We start from the raw sequence: 16000 nt of genomic DNA, 5'->3' as shown, positions 1-16000 counted from the left end.
ACTTGTAATAAGGCCTATTAATATATTCATTTTCTCTTTCTAGTATTAGTTTTCCATTCCCATTTCCTTTATCTCACTTTCTGCCTGATTTACTCCGATGATAAATCAATGTCTTTCCTTTTCAGATAATTTAGTTCATTCATGACTTTTTAATTCATATCTTCATATTAAAATATTATGCTGTTTATGTTCATGTCAAATTTATTCTCCCTCCCTCTTTTCTTTTTCAGCAACCATATAGCATGATGCTATCACTCTGATCCCAATTCTTTTAACAGTTTAATTTAATTTCTCCTTCTGAGGGTCCTAATGCCATCTTTATCAGCAATAACCCTTTTCTCATATAGAAAAAGCTCCATGGCTTTTTACACTGTGATCCTTAAGAATTCTAACTCCAGTCTGCATAGTGCACTTGTGGTACAGGGATATTTCAATGATAATATTTATAAGTAACACAGTTAATCTGATGCTGAATGCAACCTTATAAAAATATGGAGACATTTATTCATAATATCATAGATTTTAAGGCCAGAATGGATCATTAGGGTCATGTACACTGACTCCCTGCATAACACAGGTCACAGAACCTCACCCAGCAATTTCTGCATCAAATCCATAATTTCTGTTTGAGCTGCAGCTTTTAGAAAGACATCCATTCTTGTTTTAAAGACTTTAAGCAATGGAGAACGCACATCCCTAGGTAAATTGTTCTGATGATTAAGTACCCTTTCTGTTAAAAATTTGCACTTTACTTCAGATCTGAATTTGTCGAACTTCTGCTTCCAACCATTGACTCTCATTAAGCCTTTTTCTGCTAGTTTAAACAGACCTCTGCTGTCAAAAATCTCTTTGCGTAGTTACTTGTAGACCAAGTCGCCTCTTAGCCTTTGGAAAAACTAAATAGATTGAGCTTCTTTAGTCTTTCATTATAAGGCAAATTTCTAGACCTTGAATCATTCTTGTAGATCTTTTCTGAAACCTTTCTACTTTTTCAACATCCCTTTGAAGTGGGGAACCAGATCTGGGCAAAGTAGTCCAGTAAAGGACTCTCTAATACATCATACAGAGGTAGTACCACCTCTCTGCTCCTACTTGATACTCCCCTGATTTTATATCCAAAGATCACATTTGGCCTCATATCTACAGCATGGCACTGGAAGCTCGTGTTCAGTTGGTTACCAACCATGACCCCTATATTATTTTAGTCCCACTACACTCCAGGGTACAGTGATCTATTATTTAATCTATAATTAACTAGCCCAGTGCTTATTTCCACACAAACCCTGGGATCACAAACAGGAAAGAAACAAGATTCCTAGAGAAATATTTTTAGACTGATTCAAACCCAGTTCTCAAAAGTCCTCTGAATGAGCTCTTCATATGTGCCACAGGGGACTGGTCTGGGGAATGATGTGAATCATAAGAATGGTCAAAAGCCATTAACCTAAAGAAAGCGCATGAGCCACATTATAAGGTATGGTCCAAGCTTCTCCCCAAATCATTTGCCTTTTATTCTCCATTTCAGTTAGTTACATTTCTATTCGTTTCCACCAGGATTGTACATGCACCTTGACATGTTCACAAAAGTTCCACGATACAGAGTTTCACAACTGGGATAGTCCCTACATTCAGGATACCAGGATGACAAACAGATTCTGGAGAAAAGCTCATTAAATAGGATGGGGAGAACATAATTAACACACTGTAACAACTACAATGCATCAAAGACATAGAATAGACTAGATCAATTTACCACAAAACTCACAAAAAGTAATTGATCAAAGAATATCTCTCTTATGCAAAATATACATTTTAGGATCTAATTTTAATACATATTTTAAATTTACTGATGTTGCTTCTGTGATAGTTTGAATTAAAAAAAAAACAAATATTCTTGCTGCCAGAATTTTATATCTCATAATACTTATAGTCTGAGGTAACAATGAAAAAAGACAGTGTACTGTGAACAAAGTCTGTGATGTTTGTCTGCAGTCACATTTCTCTTATCGAAGTGAAAAGTAAACAAAAATTGTCAAGTACACTGGAATTCATAAAAATATAGATATGGCAAACTGAGAAAGCAAGGATTTGTAGCAAAACCCACTCTGTCCGCGGTCATGACCTTTGCAAAAAAAATACCTTTGTTATGAGGGAAGTGAAGACAGATGTAGTTTACATCACTATCGTTTATCATTATAAGTGTGTGCCTTTGCATGAGCACGACCATACTGCAGGAACCAGGAAGAATACACAGAGAGAGGCATGTGGGCCTTTGCATGGAGTCTGAGATCTGATGACTTTGAATTCAGCTTCCTCTGACATAAATGGCAAAAGCTGATATTCCATGCACACACATTGTATTTACAGCTGACTCATCAACAGTGACTAGTCACCTCTTCCACTGGCAGCAGCAATTGAAATCAGTCCTTCATCTTCATAATAATCTCTACTTCCCGTGTGACAGCGCAAAGACCTGTTCAGTGCACGAGTTGTTTATCATGGCCCATTCAGCAGCAGTAGTCTCTTTCCAGTACAGTCCTTGGTATGGCTAAATTCCATTGTCCCTTTTTCAGCAGTCAAAAATCCATGATAAATTCTGTACAACACTGTAGTCAATATAACAGCAGCACCAGATATTATATTAATTTCTTTGCTAAAAAGCTGTTTGCAATTATCTCTCTCTATTGGCAATGTTTTACCAAAACTAAATCAATGTACATCTCTAAATATCAGAAATGTATACTTTGATAAAGATATTATAGTACAAGAAGTTTGACATGCAGGTCATGCTGTAGGGCTAGGCTATATACAGAAGAACATGTTACATGGTCAACAATAAAAGTTATTTCTCATCCTAACAAGAAAAATAAAACATATGACAGTCAGGGATTATTCAACAATCTCAAGGATCTCTTAAGACTTGGTTTAGCTCTTTTTCCCCCCTTCTTCCGTAAGACTATGTTGTTGGGTGTTTTTTTTCCTCACCAGCCAAAAATATCAAATCTACTGTTGCACTTGTACTGTTGCATAAACAGGTTCTTGCTTCTTAAATTGAAAGAAAAAGCCACTGGAGGGGATACAGTTTGAATACAGTAATGAATGTTGGTTGCTAGGTAGCGGGATTGATGTGGCTGCAGTAGACAACCAGTTAGAATGGCAAAATCATTGCCAAATCCCACACTTCAAATATCTTCAGAGTTCCCACATTAAGTAGGCGAAAGGATATTAACTTACACTTGAAATGTATAGTCTGTACCAATAAGGGGGGAAAGGAGAAAATGTACTCAACAGTTTATCTTAAAAGATAGGGACATTTTAAAGGTACTTCTGTGCTTTATGGAGACAGATGAAGAATACAGCAGACACGTAGCAAAACAGACAGACGAAACAACATATAGAACAAAGCACCTCAAGAAAAACAAAACAAAACACTGACTGAAGACATTTATGAAGCTCATGAATCATATTTAAGGCTGGTCAAACCCCTTTTGAGAACTATTGCCCTCCTATATTTGTACAGATAAAAATAATAATCTCCTTGCTTTTACATGGCACTCTGCCTCTGAAAATGTTGAAGAACCCTGGAGTAGAAAAATGACTACAGTACCAAGCAGCACTTGCTAGCTTAAGATTGCAAGCCTGGATGGTGTTTACCTTTCTTTCATGTTTTGTGCCTTCCCCAAGCCATTAAGAAAGAGATCTGGCCTCAGCTTGCGTGTAACCAGTAATGACAACCTCTTTGCAGTTATCTGTGTGCAAACAACCGGAAACATTCAGAACTCTGATACAACAATCTAGTACCAAAGTTAATCAAGAAATCAAACCATTTAAAAACAAATAATTTAACTAAATTAAAAAGGTTAAACAACAAAAAAACAATCCCACATACAGACCATTTCATCAATGCTTTCATTTCACCAGGATGGTACAATGCAAGAACACACATCCAGAGCCATCTATGGTCCCAGTAATCTGCAACACTGCTGTCAGGTGATGGAGACAGTATGGTCTATGCAAATGATCAGCCCCAAATCACATTGTGTGTGACAAAGACAAGATTCCAGACATCTTCAGAATGGGTTAGAGTCACAAGTAATGAAGGTCCAATGGCATGATTGATTATCATTTGGAAGCACATTATTTTTAATATATCTCCCTGAAAATACACTTATTTATTGAATATACTGGCCAATGAAGTCTACTAGCTGTCCTTTTATTGCTATGGTAAAGTAGGACAATATAGTAGATAAAAGGAGAAGCACTACTTTAGACAATCTTAAAAGCCAAGGTAAGAATCGTCAGCTACCCAAGTGGCATTTCTCACTACTGACATTTATATCATGCAGAATTTATACTGTATTTATGAAGCCTACAGTTAATGCTACATTTATTTCCATAATGTGGTAAACAGTATTTGAATTAATGCTATGTAGCCGATTGATGCCATCTGGTTTACAAGATAGATGGGATGGGAGATCGAGAGCGTCTTAGAGGACAAGGTGAGCTGTAGGGTGATGTTACTGGAGACAGTCTCAGAGCATTGCCTGCCAAGCCAGCTATGTTGTTTAAGCTTCGGGATTTTTCATATCCTTTTATGAGAAAATGCACAGACATCAGTTGAATTCAGCCAAAAAATAGACAAAGACAAACAATACAATGCAATGTAATCAAATGTACTATTTTGGGTTCAAGGGACTTTGTCTTCAAAAAGCTCAATGCTGAGACAAAAGGGAAAAAAAGAAAAGAAAAAAAGGGATCTTAATGTAGCTGTCCTTTCCAGTGAGATTAAACAAAGCCATCACAAATCATATGTGCTACATACTTTTAGACCTATTTTTCAGCACACCTCCATTGGTTTTAGTAGGGTTCAACTGAGTGCAAATCAAGTAATGATCTGGTCATTCACAGAGTACTATTGACCAATTGCTGTAGATTGAGTCATCTGGGTAATATACTCAAGATCTTTAAAAGAACAGATTGTAAAAAATGTGTTAGAAAGATATAATCTGTGTTAAACCCAGTTTCTAATATGAGCAGATTTTCCTTAAAATTACAGAAAACTATATAGTTATATAAAGTAATTTTATAGTTATTCATGTAGAGGATGAAATGAGGTTGGTGTAAAGAAGCTCTATCTCCAGGAATGTTAAGGCTCAGAGTTTGCATCGAATATAAAAGTATAATAAGATAGCTAAATTTTCAGATTTGCAATTTCTTTCTCATTTGCAAAGTTAAATCACAATATTTGCAGTCCTTATTTAACTGATTCTAATGAAAAGCACAACATGACTGCTCATGAGTCTAATGCGATGAAAAATTAATTCTGAAATCGGGTAGTCACATCTAAAAACTCTCACAATTTGGATGGAACATTGCACTTGCAAACATTTCTGTTCACATGTACTGCCAGCTCAGTCTACCCACTTTATGCTGCGTATAGATTTGTTTGAATTTAGTAGAGACTGTGCTTTTAAATCACCGGAAAACATTGCTCGTCATTGTCTCACTGTCTTAGAACTCAAATAGAGGGAATCCACATTACTAATGTTAGACAATAAAACCTGAATAATTCCACCCATGAAGCAATGAGTTAACCCCATTGGTTTGTACAGAAACACTCAGGGATAGGATCCAGAAGAATACCACAAAGTGCAAACGCTTCAGGATGATTCCTCCCACATTCTACTTCAAATTTTGCCTTATACTAAAAGATGTGAGCCCTAAACCTGAGAATACTTATGTGCATGTTAACTGTAAGCACAAATAGTCCTATTAACCTCAATGATGCTACTTACTTAAAACTAAGCAGATATCTAAGCAGTTTGCAGGACTGGGGCATTTGCATGTAAGGTACATGCAATGAAATCATGAAATTCTTGCTGAAGAATATTAAATGCGTAGATGAAAATACAGATGAGCAGTTACTTGCTCATCTTCTACATAGGATAAGTTTGGTGGTATTTATATCATATTTGGGAAGAGATGAGCAGTTTTAGGAAAATCTGGTCTTATGTGCTAGGGTCTCTCCAAAATACATGTTCTTTAAGGCAGAAACTGTGTCTTCTTTTGTGTTTGCACAGGGCCTAGTACATTGTGAACCATATTGGACACAAACAAATAATACATAATAAAAATTATAATTAATATTTTCCCAATCTCAACATTTCCTGACTGTTGTACTGAAAACATTTGCTAAAAGCAAATCTATAATCCAAAGTCTGCTAATACATTGTGCAGTGTTATCTCCAGATTGCAAGGGCAGGTTGGATTGAGATGCTTCACAAACCTCCAGTTTATTTCAAATTCATTTTAGAGGCTTCTATTGGTATTTGCACAGATTAGAAAGAGATAGCTTGAGAAAAAAAATCTATTTTTATTCATATTTGTCCAAATCCCTTGAAAACATACTCTTGGCAATATGGGAAGATGGAGAGGTTCAAAGGAAATTAGTTGATGTCTTTTACTCAACTTAGAAAGACAATATTTTGTTATGTTTTCTTTCCCCTTTTTTAAATGGCAAAAGCAAAAGAGAGCTGATAGGTGGGGGAAGGCAAAGATACTATGACAAAAAGAATGAGATCTGAAGAGTGGGAAAAAATACACAGGATGGATGGAAGCAGGGGGTAAGAGTTTGATCCAAAACCCATTGAAGTCAGTCAGAGTCTTCAATGAAAGGAAAAAGCATTGAAACTCAAAATAAAAAAATGCAAAACTATGGCATTTGATGTGTGAATTAAATTTCAAATATTCAAATTATTTTGATGATATCCTGAGAGTGCTTTCAGATTATGAAGTAACAATCTGTGTTGAATAAACTTCAGGCCCAATGGTTAAAAGTATTTTGCTTATAGTGAAGCTTATGGCTAGATTTCAGAGTAGCAGCCGTGTTAGTCTGTATCTGCAAAAAGAAAAGGAGGACTTGTGGCACCATAGAGACTAACAAATTTATTTGAGCATAAGCTTTCGCAAGCTACAGCTCATGAGCTCACAAAAGCTTATGCTCAAATAAATTTGTTAGACTCTAAGGTGCCACAAGTCCTCCTTTTCTTCTTATGGCTAGAGACAGTCAAAATTTTCCAGATAGAAAATATTCCCACCAAAGAATATGGTGGGAACATTGGAACCAATTATTTTCCATGAGAAAATGTCAATATCAATAACATAATTCAGATTTCCTGGGGAAATTCTGAAACATTTTTATATCTAATTTTCAAATTTAAAATGTTGTTTCTTTCAGGGTTTTTTGTTTAAAAAAAATTGGAAGAAAATATTTTAAGCTATATCAAAACAATTTTTTTTTTGTTGGCATCAGCTTGAAAGAAAACACCAAAAGAAAACACCAAATTTTTAAGATGAAAATTTTTGAACCATGAATTTTCATTTGAAATTTATTGCAGAGAAAAGTTTGGTTCTTCTGACCTGTTCTAGTTGTGTTTTTTACCAAGTTAACAGTAACCAATGTCATGTTGTTACACTGAAATGTCTAATGGAAATTATACACTTGAACTTGCTAGGTGCAGAGTAATTAGGAGTTAAGGGTAATGAGCACTTTGCATGAGTTCCTCAGTACCTCGCCAGACTGGGCTTTAAATAGGAATTTCTTGAAGAATTGTAAATATCTAGTACATATTACAGATTCTAATTCTCAATGGGCAGAGGCCTAGGATCTGTGAGCAAAAAATATACAGTTGAACACCTACACCTGCATATGATATCACTCCAATTGCTCGTGTTACTAGCACCCATTAATGAATAATCATATTATTCTCCAATTGTAGTTATGCACAGAAATGCAGCTGTACACACTTACATTCACATTTCTGCATTCAGATCTCAGATCTTTTGATTTTTTTAAAATAGTGTCCCATTGTGGCTAGTAGAATGACCAACAGAAGTTAGAACTAAACTCTTTTCGTCGGTTGGATGAAACAAGCAGTTGGGACAGATACGTTTGTTGTGGAAAGAACTGGTAGAAAACTTGCAGCAAAAGAATTTTTTAAGTTTCAAAAATCTTTTTTTTTAATTAGATCCAGTTGCAAACATACAGAAGGTGAATTCTGATAGCAGTAGCACATAACAGTTCAGAGATTTGCATCCTATGTAGTTATTGAAAACCATCACATTATTGCAATTCACTAAGGGCCCAATCCAGTTCCTAGTGAAGTCAATCCAATGAATCAAATTGACTTGTATGAGCTTTGGAATGTGGCCTAAGGGCAAGATTTTCAGCAGTGACCAATTTTGGCCTAACTCTGCTCCCTATGAAGTCAATGGCAGTAAAAAGAGGCCAATGTGGAACACTTTTGAAAATCCCACCCAAGAGTCTACAAAATGCTGAGCAATCAGACGTGAGCATGTTCAGTTTCTTATAGGAGGTGTTTAGCACCCTGCAGGATCAGACCCTAACTGCACTGCACCACAATTCTGGCTGGTGGAGACCATTCCATTTCTGAATAACCTTCCAGCCTTTAGTGATATTGCTATGCTGATAAACTGCCTTGGGACATCGTAAACTTGGCTTTCAAATCAAATACCTTCCAAAATGGCAGGGTAGAAACTCTATTGAATAGGTTTTGCTGTGCTCAATACAAAACCCTTTGGGCTTGTTCAATTTGTCAGCCCCTTTAAATGGCATTAATGTAACTATCTTTTAAAAAAGTATTAAATGTGAACTATTGTTTTTGGATCATTCACTTGTCTTTCAGGAGGATTTAGGGGATTTTTAAAGAAGCACATGAGTGATTTAATGAGAAAGAGCTACATTGCAGTCTTTCTTGTAGGGTACAGACAAATGAAGACACAAGAAGAATGACTGTCAGATATACCACAAAGCACTTTTGGGTAGGGGAGTGAGGAAAATAAAGAATGTTTTCTAAAAGGAAGGACCAGAAAAGGATAGAAAGAAAGAAAGAAAGAAAGAAAGAAAGAAAGAAAGAAAGAAAGAAAGAAAGAAAGAAAGAAAGAAAGAAAGAAAGAAAGAAAGCATTGAACTGATGTACAATCTTTCCTAATAGTGCAGTTGTTCACATCTTATTTTACTTGAAGCTTGCTTTTCACAAGTACATTGCTGAGTGACCTTTTATGATCTAATGAAAGAAGTCCATACCTTTCCTGATCCCTCCATCAGTAGCACACGTGTAATCACCTGTTGTCAGTAGGAAACATGTTCCCCCTCTTCTGTTTTTGTCTCTGGTACTAGAACGTCTGATTGGTGGGTGCCTTTCCCCAGGTGAGAGTGGCTGCTCACTTCCTGCACTGTCTTCACCTGATAACACTGGTTAAAGCACCATGCCCATTTACAGACAATAATGAATGAGGAAATGAGACATCACAAAGAGCTTATGTTGAATGCTGGATATTCCCATCACTCAAGTACAAAAAACAGTAATAATGTCATGATAAGAATAAAGAAAAAGATTGCAGTTCATCATTAATCACTACAAAATGCAGCAAAAGAGCAAAAGTAAATGTTTTATTCAAGAACAAATCATCTTTTGAATATCCCAGCCCTATTTGAGATATCTCCTAAGGCTCGACTAGCTTAACATAAAATAAAATGTCATCAGATAAAAGGCTATTCTACTGAATTACATGCCTTTATAGACTCTAACCTTTCCAACAGTAGTCTGCCATAATTGTTTTAATATTGTGTTCATCTCTTTGACTATCTTCTTTATTAAAAAAGAAGTCATGTTGACCATTTTGCTGTTGAATAGTTTTTAAAAGAACTTTTGAGACAGGAATTAAGTGATAAATGTTTAGGGCCAAAGCCTGCCCTGAAATGCACAATTACATTGATTTCAATGGGAGTTACATTTAATCATATATAGCTCAGGGCTAAATGGGGTCCTTAGTCAGTGTGGTTAAGATTCAGCACACAATAGACTCTCTACATCACCCACTTTTGCTTTCCCAAAACCCCCTCTTTTAAAACAAGAAATATGTAGCATTTCAGGACCCAATTCAAGAAACCATTCCCATTAAGGAAAGCACTTAACCACGTGCTTAAGTGTTTTCCTGAATTGGGGCCACAAATGGCAATATTCTACCTTGAAGTTATGCACAACAATCCCAATAACTACACAAGAACTGAAGTTAGATATGGAGCACAAATGGTGGCGCTATCCAAGAGAGAGAGACAGAAAAAAAAAAACCCAGAAGTAGATCACTTTAAGATTTTTTTCTCTAACCTCAAGGATTATAACACCTTGTAAATAAATCAGCAGACTCACTAAAACTATCTCTCTGTGCTGTCACACAGAGCCTCCTCCCTTCTGGAATGCCTTTAGCAGGACTCAATGACACAGAAAAGCTGTTGTCATTAACACTTTGAAGATGCTGTCTGAGAATGTGTATCAGTCCAGCACTGTAAAACTAACTATATTCCACCCACAACACAGTCATCTGAAAGTTTTTCTCCCTTTTTTGATATCTTTAGAATTTAAAAAAATCTGTGTTACCTTTGCTTGAGAACTTTCGCAGAGTTCTCTCTCAAAGAGAGAACTCTCTCTTTAATTGATCTTCTTTTAACCTAAGACTAAGCAGTGGCATAATGTCAGAACAGAATTAAGATACTTTTCACAGTCACAATTTTCAGCTTCTTCCCTCTAAAGAGCAAGATCCAGCTACTGCAACACTGAAAGGCATGTTTTTGCATTATTATTACTTATTTACTTTACAAAAGGAGCCTAATGATTTATATGAGAGCTTTGCAATACAACTGTGTTCAGCATAAGAGTTAACAGATTTGAAAAAAAAAAATGCCTTGTGACTAGAACTGGTCAGGATTTTTTTAAGATTTTTTTTCCTGCCAGAAAATGCTAATTCATTGAAAACTAAACTTTTTCAGAAACTTGTTGGTTTCAACTAAACTTTCATCTGGAATGTTTTTCAGGTCCATGATGGAATTTCTGGACAGAGCCCAACTCCAGAATACTCAATAGCCACATAGTTAGGGCACTCGCAAAGAATATAGGTGATCTTGGTTCAAGACCCTGCTCTGCCTAATTTAGATCAGGAACTTGAAGCTGGGTCTCCTGCATGCCATGTGAGTGCTTTAATCACAAGGCTCTCTCTTTTTCCCAATAAATATTTAATTATTTGTACAAAGTGGAACAGTTCCAACAAGAGAGATTGAGAGCGCGAAAGAGCGAGACTAATTCTAAAACCCAGAGGTTAGGGTTCAAACTTTTGTGCAAAATGGAATTCTTGCTTTCTGACCAGTCCTACTTGTGACTGCAAATCTATAGTAATTAAACTAAATGCTACTTAACTTTGTTCTTTAATCTCAAACGATATTCAATGTGTGCTGAGAAATGACATCTCGAGTGGTGCTGATGATGGCCATTTTCAGTTTTTCACCAAGAAGCTTTACTTCAACTTAATATCTGTCATATTATCAGCACAACAGTAAAAACACAATGTGATGTCCCATATAATACAGATGTGGGAAGTACTTCTTGCCAGGGAATTGGAGTGCTGAATGGGAAGAAATCTGAAAGCTAGAAGCCAGCTTTCGATATTCTTCCGATGAGTGCTGTCCTTTACAAGGTAAAGCACCTGTTTCTTTGAAATTACTTCCTCTTGTATTGCATCTTACATAATATGCCACTATGTGGCATAGGCAAAGCTGACACAAGAGACAAACACTAAGCAGAACAGCATGGAGTTCAATTGTGTGGAACACGGTAGCTGTTCAGATAGTCACAATCATGCAGGAAAACAAAAGAACATCAGTACAATGAAACAAACAACAGGCAAAATAAATGGTGGATGTCATCAGCAGAAAAAGCATTCACAACATAGCAAGCAAACTGTATAGACCAGCTATGCACAGACCTGGGAATGTCATTGTAACTATTTTGCCATCTACAAGACTGACACACGCAAACACTGGAGTGAAGGGAGAGGGGAGGGAACTACATCTTTTAGTTGCAGAAAGATTTAATGCTTTCTGACACCTACTAAACATACTGGTCTATAAAGTATTTAGAAGACATGCATTTGAGATTGTGTCCTACCTGATCTGTTGTGTTCCATCAGCCGGCTGTCTTTGCCCAGGCAGACATCTCCCTGTGTGCTATTGCAGGCCATATTCAAGTCTGTCTTGCAAAAGGTAGGGGAGCTCACCTGCGGAGCAGGAGGGATGTGCTTCTTCCTCTTTCTTGGAAGTTTCTGTTTCGCCATTGCCAGGGAGTAGTACATTCCGAAATTGTTGACAATGACAGGCACGGGCATGGCTATGGTCAGCACCCCAGCGAGAGCACACAGAGCACCCACTAACATGCCTGACCAAGTCCGAGGATACATGTCCCCATACCCAAGGGTAGTCATGGTGACCACAGCCCACCAGAAGCCAATGGGAATATTTTTGAACTGTGTGTGCTCACTAGCAGATGGGTCATTGGGCTGGGCCCCTACTCGCTCAGCATAGTAGATCATGGTGGCAAATATCAACACGCCTAGTGCCAGGAATATTATCAGCAGCAAAAACTCATTGGTGCTAGCTCGGAGTGTGTGGCCCAGCACTCTGAGGCCTACAAAGTGCCGGGTGAGCTTGAAGATTCGCAGGATTCTCACAAACCTCACCACCCTGAGGAAGCCAAGCACATCCTTAGCAGCTTTGGAGGAGAGCCCACTCAGGCCCACCTCTAAGTAAAAGGGCAGGATGGCCACAAAGTCAATGATATTCAAGAGGTTTTTGACGAATTCAAGTTTATTGGGTGAAAAAACAACACGGACTAAAAATTCAAATGTAAACCACACCACGCAGACTCCTTCCACGTATGTCAGAGCAGGATCAGTCTCAATTTCATACTGTAGAACCGCCTCTGTGCCATTGATGGCATGCTCGGTTTTGTTTATAATAGTATTGAAAGCCTCATGGGTTTCCAAACAAAAGGTTGTGATTGAAACTAGGATGAAGAATAAAGAGGCAAAAGCAATGAACTGCAAAGAAAAGGAAAGAAAAAGGAAATCAGAACCATAAAGTCCTTTATATTAATAAGTAGGGCCCTACCAAATTCATAGCTATTAAAAATGCGTCATGGACCGTGAAATCTGGTCTTTTGAGTGCTTTTAGCCTATACCATACAGATTTCATAGGGGAGACCAGAGTTTCTCAAACTGGGGGTCCTGACCCAAAAGGGAGTTGCAGGGGGGGTCGCAAGGTTATTTTAGGGGGGTCACAGTATTGCCAGCCTTACTTGTGTGCTGCCTTCAGAGCTGAGTGGCCAGAGAGCAGCAGCTGTTGGCCAGGTGCCCAGCTCTGAAGGCAGCGCCCTGCCCGCAGCAGTGCAGAAGTAAGGGTGGCAATGCCATATCATGCCACCCTTACGTCTGCGTTGCCGCCTTCAGATCTGGGCGGCCGGAGAATGGCAGCTGCTGACTGAAGGCCCAGCTCTGTATGAAGCAGCGCAGACGTAAGGGTGGCATGGTATGGTGTATTGCCACCCTACTTCTTACTGCTGTTGATTGTGGCTCTGCCTTCAGAGCTGGGCTCTCCAGCAGCCCAGCTTTGAAGGCAGCGTCACGACTAGGAGCTGCACAAAAGTAAGGGTAGCAGTACCACAACCCCCTACAATAACCTTGTGACACCCTCCTCCCCCACACACAACGCTCCTTTTTGGGTCAGGACCCCTACAATTACAACATCATGAAATTTCAGATTTAAATAGCTGAAATCATGAGATTTACTGTGACCGTGAAATTGACCAAAATGGACCATGAATTTGGTAGGGCTCTCCGAATAAGCAATCATCAATCATACATTTTACATTGTACTTTTACACTGTATGGCATAATTAATTACAAAGGCCCCCAAAGTGATTCACATACAATGACACATGAAACATTAAACTGACGCAATCCCCGAGGTGGAGAGTGATAGCCACCCCTTACACTGCATGATGAACAAAAATATGGTGGCGGGGGACCTGTTCATCAAGGGCATCAGGATAACCATGATTCATAAGAAAAAGTTACATTATGCCTTGAAAACTAGAGTCCTGCCTGTTGAGTGTGGATATCAAAGTTCCAATGTCAAAGATACCTCCACCCCCACAGTTCTCAATCTCTGAAAGAGGTCTGACAGGTTGAGCTGATCCAAAGGGGGTTTGAGACTGTGGTTCATGAAATTCTGCTAAGAATATTGGCTGCTAAGAATGCTGCTAAGAATACTGGCTATATCCTCTGAAGAAGTCATCAACATTTCTTGAACCAAAAATATTAGATGTAAACAGTCAATTCATCGATGCAGGTCATCCATTAGAGAAAATTTTCTGATGTGTTATACAGAGAGCTGATAGCTCTCTCTAGATATGATTGTCCAGTACTTACCATTGTTAGACTCTATTTTCACTTGTCTGTAACTTTGCCAAATTTTAACCATTCAGACTGAAATTTCCCATGTTGATTATCTGCCTTGGGTTGAATATTTTTGGAAAGTTTCACCAAAAAAGATTCAGCCATTTCCAAAAGCAAGATTATGGGAAAATATGTTGTTTAGACCATGTTACAAAAATCCATACAACCTTTTCATTGAAAACCTGTAGTACCTCCATTCTTTGGAATGGAAACTTGAAATTGGCAAGAGAATTGCCCTGGTGTCAGGGATGTTCCTTTCGCTGTACCTGTGAAAAACTGCCCAAATTTGACCAAGTTATAAGCCTCTAAAAATATCAATTCTCACAGGCTCAGTAAAGATTTGTTCGCTTTTGGCAGAGAATTTTCCAAAAATTCCCTCTATACTGAGTATGCTCCAGCCTCAGGCTGCAGTGCCTGAGCAGGGCTGTTCCTACAATTGCTTCTCCTGGCTGCTGTGGACCACTGTGGCACTATGCACCAGAAAGTGAGAGCAGAGAAGCTGTCTCTCCTGTACTCTCAATATGGTCCTTTTCTGGCCCCCAGGCCATGAGGAGGAGAAAACACCCTGACTTGAATGCAATGGAGACAATAGGGAAAAGGGAGCTGAGGGAGTAGATTGGAACAAGAAGCTTGGAGGAGAAAGTAGGATTGGAAGCTGGGGTGTAGGGGATATTGCGATTGATTAGGCAAGGAGACAGGAAGCAGGGTGGGGAAACTGGGAAGGAGGTTGGGGCGTGGGAATGGGAACTGTAAAAGAAATTGGGATCAGATGAAGAGCCAGGGGAGTTCATGGGAATGGTCTTGTGGAAAAATTATTAGGTGATCATGTAATTAAACATGGTATTGTAATGTATATGCACAAGAAAGGCAAATTAATTGCCCAGGCAGCCTTAACTCGGACATTCCCTAACCCTTGAGTGTTTGACTTTGTAACCTTAACATTCTTTTAAAGTGGGGGTGGGGACTGTGCATTCTATTGTAGGTTACATTTTTAAAAGTATATATTTCCATTCATTTCAAATGGCAAGGACCCAATATTATCTTTAAAGAGAAATTATGCTTGCTATCCACTCTAAAACCAAAAGAGGAGAGAGTAGAAGGGGATCAATCTTTTACAAGTAGTTTAGTATGATCAGAAGAAAAAAAATCAGTTTACAATCTATTCTGAAGCATGCCTAATTTTGTGGTTATAGAGGTTTCTACAGCGATTTTCACAGAACTTTTAGCAACAACAGCTGCTCAGGCTCGCTGTCTCATTTAAATTATAGCTTGGACTGGGCTTGACCAGCTGAGATAAGGGAATCTTTAGAACCAAAATACAGAGAAAAGGGGGGGGGGGCAGAAAGAGGGACAGAAAGGAGAGAATGAGTGGTGACTGTAGGAAAATCATGCTAGATCATATATACATGTTTTATTGAATGCTTAATATAGAAAACCAAAAGGGCCAGCATAAACAAAGACTACAAAAGACAGATATAACTTAGACTTCAACCAGGGGAGAGCATACTATTTGGCCACCCCTCAAGGGAAAAGTGGGATCATACACCAGACTGAGTTGAGACAGGTCACATCTGAACCACTCAATAATAATGACCATAATGTAATTAAATTTAACATTATTGTGGGGGGAAACATG

At 38.2% G+C, this 16000-nt stretch overlaps 1 protein-coding gene across 11 annotated transcripts in view; it reads right to left on the bottom strand.

Annotated features, from left to right (window-relative positions):
- Positions 1 to 1493: 1493 nt before the first annotated feature.
- The window catches only part of KCNC2 (potassium voltage-gated channel subfamily C member 2), a 139393-nt gene continuing 124886 nt past the window's right edge, over positions 1494 to 16000 (bottom strand). Inside the window, exons 3-6 of one of the 11 annotated variants that reach the window (XM_073327749.1) lie at positions 12021 to 12948; positions 9107 to 9274; positions 3655 to 3749; positions 2521 to 2606 (exon numbers count right to left, since the gene is read on the bottom strand). In XM_073327749.1, the coding sequence (XP_073183850.1) occupies positions 3688 to 3749; positions 9107 to 9274; positions 12021 to 12948 (1158 nt within the window). In that variant the 3' untranslated portion in view covers positions 2521 to 2606; positions 3655 to 3687. The other 10 variants (XM_073327750.1, XM_073327748.1, XM_073327747.1 and 7 more) reach the window with 10 other exon arrangements.

The sequence above is a fragment of the Lepidochelys kempii genome, chromosome 1 (genome assembly GCF_965140265.1).
Source record: "Lepidochelys kempii isolate rLepKem1 chromosome 1, rLepKem1.hap2, whole genome shotgun sequence".
NCBI classification, from domain to species: Eukaryota; Metazoa; Chordata; order Testudines; family Cheloniidae; genus Lepidochelys; species Lepidochelys kempii.
This window is presented reverse-complemented; position numbering and strand designations above follow the sequence as displayed.